General features: G+C 48.1%; 1 protein-coding gene across 1 annotated transcript in view; it reads left to right on the top strand.

Moving 5' to 3' along the window:
- Ubac1 (UBA domain containing 1) overlaps positions 1-8,218 on the top strand; it is a 23,488-nt gene extending 15,270 nt beyond the window's left edge. Inside the window, exons 5-10 of the mRNA XM_005346263.2 lie at positions 155-257; positions 533-641; positions 1,638-1,881; positions 2,808-2,894; positions 3,722-3,860; positions 7,697-8,218. Coding sequence (XP_005346320.1) covers positions 155-257; positions 533-641; positions 1,638-1,881; positions 2,808-2,894; positions 3,722-3,860; positions 7,697-7,812 — 798 coding nt within the window. The 3' untranslated portion in view covers positions 7,813-8,218. The remainder of the gene's footprint in view (positions 1-154; positions 258-532; positions 642-1,637; positions 1,882-2,807; positions 2,895-3,721; positions 3,861-7,696) is intronic.
- The last annotated feature ends 1,054 nt before the right edge of the window (positions 8,219-9,272 follow it).

Consider the following 9,272-nt stretch of genomic DNA (forward strand, 5'->3'; position numbering starts at 1 on the left):
TTTTTTTTTTTTTTTTTTTTAAGACAGGGTTTCACCATGTAGGTTAGGATGGCCTTAAACTTCCAGCACTCTTTCTGTCTCAGCTTTGCAAGAGCAGGGATTCCAGGTGTACATCGCTGTGCCAGGCATGATCTCTTTCCTTATTCTACTGCAGTTCCAGACTGAACTCCGGAAGATCCTGGTGTCCCTCATTGAGGTGGCACAGAAGCTGTTAGCACTGAATCCTGATGCAGTTGAATTGTTTAAGAAGGCAAATGGTATGAGTGGGTCCTAACTTGTACCTGCCAGTTGTCTGCCCAAGCCTCAGAATGTGTCCCTAGCCCTTACACTGAAAGCATGGCGGGAGTGGTTGGGGGCAGGGGAAGGTGGCTCCTGGCCTGTTTTGTGGCCATTTCTTGTGTGTATGTAAGAGCTGATGTTAGGGCTCAAGTTTTCTGTGGCACCAGTAATTGCTGGGAGCCTTTGCAGATGAGCTTATGGGCGTCAAAGGACTTAGGAATCCTCTCATGGTAGGACTTCTCTTTCTTCTCAGCTATGCTGGATGAAGATGAGGATGAGCGAGTGGATGAGACTGCCTTGCGGCAGCTTACAGAAATGGGCTTTCCTGAGAGCAGAGCCTCAAAGGCCCTTCGACTGAACCAGTATGCTTTCTTTTTTTCCTTTTTGGAGCTTGACCTGGGCTTCCCTGTGCTCTCCCCTCCCAAACTCTGATGGAGAAATACTTTTTTTTTCAGATTTATTTTACTTTTTATTCACCTGTGTATATACATGTGTATATGTATACCCCACCCTCAACTCAGGTCCTCTGGAAGAGCAGTATGAGTTCTCCATCTTAACCTCTGAGCCATCTCTCCAGTCTGATTAAGTCATTTCTAATATGTGTGTTTTAAAAGACGCACCTTAGAGGCGGGCGGTGGTGACGCATGCTCGGGAGGCAGAGGCAGGTGGATCTCTGTGAGTTTGAGGTCAGCCTGGTCTACAGAGTGAGTTCCAGGACAGGCTCTAAAGCTACAGAGAAACCCTGTCTCGAAAAGCAAAACAAAACAAAAAGACGCACCTTATTGTTGTGTCTCAAGTAGTTTGATTTATGATCCTTTTGGTGTGCATGTGTGTTTTGAGGGTCTCTGTCTTGGACTCCTGGACTCATGCAATCCTCCTGCCTCAAGCTCCTGAGAGAGTGGGACTGAAGGTGTGAACCACCATACCTAGGAAAGTTAAAAATCAATCTGTAAGTAGGCCCTGCACCCTCAAATTAGGAGAGCTCTAAGCCAAACTTGCCCCCGGCAGAGCAGTTCTTTCTTAGTCTCTTATTCAGATCCCGTATGAATACTATAGACCAGAGCTGGTCAATCCGCCTGCCTCTGCCTCCCAAGTGCTGGGATTAAAGGCGTGCGCCACCACCGCCTGGCTGAACTGTGGACCTAGGACCTAGACTCCTTTATCCCTTTATTTTGGGCACATGTCTGTGCTTGCCCTGTTGGGTCTTGGGAGTTTGAGGCTGTGTGAAGGTTTCCATCCCCGGAGATCATCTGCTGCTGTTGCTGCTGCTGTTCTTGCGGTCTCTGTTGAAATATGTTGGAGTACATGGGATAGGAAAGTCTCCCGTGACTATCCTGGAGTCTCTTGTTCCCTTTCAGCATGTCAGTGCCTCAGGCCATGGAGTGGTTAATCGAACACTCGGAAGACCCAGCTATTGACACACCTCTTCCAGGCCATGCCCCGCAAGCAGGGGCAGGTGCTGCAGCTACCACCTCCACCTCCCATGAAGCTACTGGGGGAGCAGCTGTGGGAACTAGTGCTGGAGATGAGGAGGCCCGGGATGAGCTCACAGAAATCTTCAAGAAGATCCGCAGGAAAAGGGAATTCCGAGCCGATGCGCGGGTATGTGATGGGGGCCTCCGCCTGAGGTTGTCTTTGTGTTGTGTTGTGCAAGGAAACTGGGAGGCCTGGAGTCTGGGTTCCATTTAGGCCTGGGCAGACTTGGGTCTTCATAAAATTTTCCGTGCTTGGGTTCAGTTGGCTTCTTTCTGCTCAGTGACATCTCCTGAAAAGCTGAGTGTGCAAGCTTCTGTCTATGCTAGAAGTTTGCTGCTGCACCTGTTGCTGTAGCCTTTGGGCTGGGTGGGCAGTGTCCCGAGAGCTGGAGGAACATCTCGTGGGCTGGCAGTGAAGTGGGAATATGTCATGCTGGCTGACTACTGGACAAGGGCCTGGGATCTAGGATATCTGTCTGCCCTCTATCAGCTGCCACAAGTGCACATTTATGGCCCCACCTGATCATCACCACAGGCTGATACCTTCTTGCCTTTGTGTTCTTTAGTCTCTCTCCTGTTCTTGGCTGGAGTTTTGATTCCTCCTTTGGCCTTTCACTTTCTTTCAGGGGGCACATCTGCCCACTCAGGACACATGCTACCTGTTCTTCAGATTTTGGCATGTTGAATAAATGGTTTTCTCAGGGCATCAGCTGTGGCTTGTATTTTCCTTAGTAATCCCATTGGCTAGGTTGAGAGATTTCTAAAGATAAATGGGGCTTTAGTTGTGCAGGGCTGAGGGAAACTGGCAGCTAGGGCCTGTTTAGTTAGTTGTCCTGGTGCAGTCATGTGCAGTACCAACTGCACTTCCTCTGACTTCTGTCCTTGCTCTGCTCTGGCTTTAAGTAAAGGTTCCAGTCCCCTTTCCTACCTCAGGTGTGCCAAGTGTGATCCATTGCCTGTGACTGACTGAAACAAACCTGTACTGCACGTAGTACTGCTCCCTGGTGGGCAGTGTCCTCTGGTGAGGCTGACCGGCTTGTTCTTCCCTCTTAGGCTGTCATTTCGCTGATGGAGATGGGCTTTGATGAGAAGGAAGTGATTGACGCACTCCGAGTGAACAACAACCAGCAGAATGCTGCTGTGAGTGCCAGCAGATTGGAACCTGCGCATCTAATGTCGCCTTTACCTTATGTGGCATGCACTGGGAATGTCCCTTGTCTCGGAGTTTCCATACATAGTTGGTGGTGGCACTTTTTATGTGAAATACTAGGGCAAATGTTTCAAACAGAAACTGAGAAAATCCTGGACCCACAAATGCTTTTGTGTATATATTCTGTGAGTTATTAGCTGTTAAGATCAAGTTCCATAGGATGGGTGTGGTAGTGCGAGCCTCCAGTCTCAGCACTTGGGAGGCAGAGACTGGTGGACCTCTGAGTTCCAGGCCAGCCAGGGCTCCACAGAGACACCTTGTCTCAAAGAAACAAAACAAACAAACAAACAAACAAACAGAAAAGATCAAATACCATGCCATGAATACACAGTGGCTGCTAACAGGTTCTCTGTCCAGGGAGTACTGTGTGATGGGCCTACGGCCTCCTCACGTGTGTGTGGAGTTGAGGCTCAGACACCTGAGGCACAGTTCTAGATCCAGACTTCCCAGGATCATTGGCTGTGGAGAGATATTGTCATAATGAGGTTTTCCTCAAGTAAAGCCAGTGTTAGGGACTATGCTGTGAATAGGGCCATGTCAGTGATTAAAGTGAACTGCAATGCTAGCTCTGCTAAGAAAACAAGGTTGATACTTCCTTCTGTCTCTATCCTGGCTGAATGTGGACCAGGTTTGTTTATGTTAGGGCCCCTTCCTTGTATTGCAGCAGCGGGGGCTTGTGGAGAACCACAGAAAGGGACAGGTAAGCCTCAGGTGCTTTGAGAAGGGACTAACTGCTCCTCTGATGTTCTTGGTTTAGTGTGAATGGCTGCTAGGGGACCGGAAACCATCCCCTGAGGAATTGGACCAGGGCATCGATCCCAGTAGCCCTCTGTTTCAGGCCATCCTGGACAACCCAGTGGTGCAACTGGGTTTGACAAACCCTAAGACATTGCTAGGTATGTGTGTCTACTTAGACCAGCTTGGGTAGGGGACACGTGGTGGGTGGGTTTCCTGCCACAAGCCACAGGTGCCAGTGAGAGGTTTGGGCACTACTAGTGTGCCATGCAGATTGGCTTGTGCAAGGCATTTTAGGCATTTTAGCTATACTTCTGAAAGCCTGGTCCCTGGAAGTTGGGCTGTCTTGGTGGGATGGGTATCTGCAGAAGGTCACTGGAGAACAGCAGAGCAATGGTCTGAATGGGGATAGGAGATGAGGAGATGGTGTGTTTCGGATTTTGCTTATTATTTATAAGACACTTCTTTGATAATTATTTTAACTTGTGATATATATTTATATATTAAAAATTTGCCAGTTGGTGGTGGCACACCACCACCTTTAATCCCCGCATTCAGGAGACAGAGACAGATCTTTGCATTTGAGGCTGACCTGGTCTACAGAGCTAGTTCCAGGACAGCCAAAGCTATGCAGAGAAACCCTGTCTCGAAAAACTAAAAAACAAAGAAAGAAGAAAAGAAAGAAGAAAAAAAATCCACATAATGGGGCTAGCAAGATAGCTTAGTGGGTAAAAGAGTATTTGCTTCTAAGTCTGAATTTGACCCTGGAAATCACATAGTAAAAGGTGAAAACTGACTTCTGCTTGCACACTGGCACGTGCATTCCCCCTAAACAAACAAACAAACAAACAAATAAATGCCAAAAATATAAATAAAATCTATACTTTTAAAAAGTGATAGAGCTAAATAGCCTTGCATAAGGCATTCGTTTGTCAACAGTACAGTGAGCCAGTTTTTTTTTTTTTTTTTTTTTTTGGTTTTTTCGAGACAGGATTTCTCTGTAGTTTTTTTTGGAGCCTGTCCTGGAACTAGCTCTTATAGACCAGGCTGGTCTCGAAGTCAGAGATCCGCCTGCCTCTGCCTCCCAAGTGCTGGGATTAAAGGCGTGCGCCACTACCGCCCGGCACAGTGAGCCAGTTTTAGTGGTCATGTCCCACATAGCTGTCATCATCAGTGTCCTCAGTACTGATCCGGGGAGTTTGTGCAGATCGCTCAGGTCTCTCCTAATAGAGCATAGAAACAGATGTGGCTTACCCGGGCAGTCCCAGAGAAGGACAGCCTAAGCTAGGAGTGAGACCCTGTCTCAAAGAAACAATAGAAGAAGCACAGTATTGCTTATACTCTCTAGATTCCTTTTGGCTTCTAATGTAACATAAAAGCCAGGGGATTGGCTGTGATTCTGAATTGTTCAGGGATGATGATAAAATGGAAAACTCCATATGCATTTGTGTAATGCACGTTTTTTTTTCTTGAAGTTTTATGTTTGTTTGCGTGTGTGTGTTTTTTTTTTTTTTTTGAAGACAGGGTGTGGCTATACAGCCTCCTGAATCAAGGTGGGTGTTTTCTCAGAGTTTTATTCCTGTGAGCGTAGAGGGCCGACCCATCCAATCCTTACTTCCTCTGAGCCTTCACATGTTGTTCCCATACATCACCCATCCCCTTGCATATAAGAGTGGCCATGACCTTGAGGGCCTTCCTTCCTGGGCTTTCCTGTAGGATTTGTTTTGGCCACTCTTTTATACATATTTTCTGTCACTTGTCCCTGCCTTATAATGTGGCATCGCTTTTTAGGCTACTTCTGTGGCTTACTGCCACTATTTCCTCCTGTGAGGTGTACTAGTTCATGGGCCAGAGAGGACTGTATGCTGCTGTCCAGTGGTACATGAGTTTTTTTTTTTTTTTTTTTTTTTTTTTTGGTTTTTTCGAGACAGGGTTTCCCTGTGGCTTTGGAGCCTGTCCTGGAACTAGCTCTGTAGACCAGGCTGGTCTCGAACTCACAGAGATCCGCCTGCCTCTGCCTCCCGAGTGCTGGGATTAAAGGCGTGCGCCACCACCGCCCGGCTGGTACATGGGTTTTTTCCTTGCTGCTGTCCCTCATGCACATGGGCTCCTGTGGGCTGGGCTTTCAGAACCAGTGGTGAGCACAGAAAAACTCCTGCTGCCTGAGCCCAATGTGTTTTTGCTCTCTGGTCTCCGATGGAGTTCAGCAGCAGTGTGTGACATCACAAGAACTTCTATGTCTTCATGTCTCTTTTCTTTTTTCTCATTGTTAAGGAAGCTTTCACACTGTGAACACAGGCCCTTCCTAGTTTACTGTGTATGTGGTCCTACTTGTGGCTTCCTATCAAGTAGCTTTCGGGAACAGAAGTCCTCTAGTCCTTGAACTTGAAAGGTGCCTTTTATCTTTATGTTCAGAAAGACATTTCTCTTAGGTTATTGGAGCTTTTTGTAGTTTCTTTAAGTCCATCACTTAGTGGAAAATGTGTGTGTGTGTGTGTGTGTGTGCAGGTGTGGGTTGTAGCACATGTGGTGTAAGGTCCAGAGTTTGCCCTTGTGTGTTTGAGCTGTGTTGTTGGTGTTTCTGTTGTCACTGGTCCTTCCGCACTGACAGCATCACTCTCCCAACCCTTACCAGGCTCTTTGTGTTTCTCCGTAGCTTTTGGTTCCTGTCCTGGAACTAGCTCTTGTAGACCAGGCTGGCCTCGAACTCACAGAGATCCACCTGCCTCTGCCTCCCGAGTGCTGGGATTAAAGGCGTGCGCCACCACCGCCTGGCTCTTTGTGGCTCTTAAGAAAATAATAGGTGCTGTATTGGGATCTGACCAGAGGACTGTGTGTGTGTGTGCTGGGGATCCGGGGCCTGGCATGCTAAGTACACACTCTGATGAGCTTTCTTTTCATTTGTCACTGAGGATCTTGCTGCGTGGAGGCAGTGGGTTTTAAGGTACATTTGGTCAGATAAAAGAAACTCTCCGTTTTAGGTGCTGGTGTTTAGCCTTGTGGTTTTTTTTTTTCTTTTTAGATTTATTTATTTATTATTATACAACATTCTGCCTCCATGTATGCCCACACACCAGAAGAGGGCGCCAGATCTCATTACAGATGGTTGTGAGCCACCATGTGGTTGCTGGGAATTGAACTTAGGAACTCTGGAAGAGCAGCCAGTGCTCTTAACCACTGAGCCATCTTTCCAGCCCGTTTTTTGTTTTTTGTTTTTTTTTTAAGACTATTACATATATATTTAGCTAGTGTTACCCTTTCCTTTTCTGAAATAAGCCACCTGGAGTAAGCACCCTTAGTCTGTACCTGGTGTGTGTGTGTGTGGTGGGGGGTCTGGGTTAGGACCCAGATACGTGAACTGCTCCTCACAGCAGCAGCCTATTCACAGGGCAGGGTGCCCAGCATAATGGGACTGAGTTGCTTGCAGCAGTGGCACATGGCTCTCAGCTGCAAGCTGCTCCATTGTGAAGTACTCCTGTGAAGGTCCAGCCTTCTATGATGTGTTCACTGTGCTTGAGCATGGAGAGTTTTCCAAGCTGATGGTGTTAAATCTGCTGGAGTACAAAGGGTTATGCACATGGCCATTTCCTGTGGTGTCTGGAAATGGGAGTTGCATGCTGACTTGAGTCTTGCTGGTGGCTTTCCAGAGTTGATGTGCACTGAGGGACTGTGAACTGGAGTACTATGAGCACACAGGCAGTCCGTGGCTTTGCCAAAGATGTGAGCAAAGGCAGCCGACCACCCTGCTGAAGGGCCATGGGCTGTGGGTGCTCTGATCACACTGTCTACCTCCCTGTTGACAGCCCCCGAGGTCTGACCTCTCTTCTCAGATGTTTGGTCAACAACTCAGGCACTGTGTTGGCTTTTAAGGGTGAGTGCTAGGGTCAGTATTGAGCACTTTGTGTCCCTGTCCTCTATCACTACAGGGCCACTGGGAAAGGCTCAGTGTGCCCATTGGTTTTGGGTGCTGCCACTCAGCTCTGTTGTCTTCCCACAGCATTTGAAGACATGCTGGAGAACCCACTTAACAGTACACAGTGGATGAACGACCCAGAGACGGGCCCTGTCATGCTGCAGATCTCTAGAATCTTCCAGACACTGAATCGTACGTAGGTGGTGCCTACTGTGCTCCTTGGCTGTGCAACCTCAGCAGCCTCCGAGGCAGTGGGCACAGGGCCCAGCCGGGATCTTGCCTGGATCACAGCTGCGGTAACTCTCCATCCCTGACCTTACTGCTTATCACCTTCTGCCACATGGCTTGAAAACTGCAGTCCTAGCTTCTGCCAGGTGTTTACAGGAAGTGGCTCTTGCACTGGGAAGGTGAACGATTGCTGCCCCCTCCCCTCCAGATGCTCTGCTGGGCTCCTGAAGTGCTACTTGAATTGACCCTTAGGTGTTTGCTTGTGGAGCCCACTGTATTTTAAAGACGGCATGTTCTGATCCAAAGTGTTATGTCAAGTGTGCTAATTTAACCAGAGTGACTCACAGATAACTTTAATAAATAAACCCTTTTCCTATTTTCAGTTGTCTTACTCCACGGCAGCAAGGACATCACATGTATTCTCTAGACGGTGTGCATGCAGCCTCTGCCCAGAGCAGCTGTCATTGCCACTTCTCTTTTTGAGACAGGGTTTCTCTGTAGCCCTGGCTGTTCTGGAACTTGCTCTGTAGACCAGGCTGGCCTCAAACTCAGAGATCCACCTGCCTCCAAGAGTGCTGTGATTAAAGGTGTATCATCATCATGTTGTGCTCCCCACTCCCCCCACACTTTTACTGCCACTTTTTTACCTTGGAATATTGATCTTCTGGGATGGCCTAGCTCAAGTTGGGTCTAGGGGCAATGACATTTGCTGGAACCAGGCTTTTTCCGCACAGGTACAGCTGGCGGAACAGGGAAGTCTCCCAATGCCGTCCTTTTCTCTCTTATATATTTTTATTTTTTAAAATTCAAGTGAGTGTGTGTGTGTGTGTGTGCGTGTGTGCGCACTCATGGGTGCGTGTGCTTGTGCATGTACTTTGTGCCACAGTGCACATGTGGAGATCAAACCTACACAGGAATTGGTTCTTTCCTCCCATCGTGGTCCCAGGGATCAAGCTCAGATGTCAGTCTTGTGCACCAAGCCTTATTTTTTTAAAATACCTTCTGACTCATCTTGCTGGCCCATGAAGGAGTCCCCTTCCTGTGACCCCTGCTCAGTGCTACTGTGTAAAGCTCTCAAGTGTGTTTAAGCATCTTTATGAAGCAGCCTCACTTGCCTGACCTCCACCTCCAAGGTGAGCTGTAGCCTTGGCACTCACCCTGTTGCAGAATCATCTAAGAACATGTTTCTAGGTGCTGGGGAAGTAGCTTGGTGGGTGACGTGCTTCTGCATAAGTGCAAGGACTTGGAGTTTGAGTCCCCTAACACCATGTGAAAAGCTAGGCATGGTGGCACGTGCCTGTAACCCCAGTGTTTGGGGAGGGTAAGTGGAGTTTTGATCCTAGAGGCTCACAGTAAGCTGGAAAGTGATAGAGGAAGAGGCACACGACAAGGACTACGCTGCTGTCAGTCCATGCCAGGCATCTGCCTATCT

The sequence above is a fragment of the Microtus ochrogaster genome, chromosome 4, assembly GCF_000317375.1.
Source record: "Microtus ochrogaster isolate Prairie Vole_2 chromosome 4, MicOch1.0, whole genome shotgun sequence".
NCBI lineage: Eukaryota > Metazoa > Chordata > Mammalia > Rodentia > Cricetidae > Microtus > Microtus ochrogaster.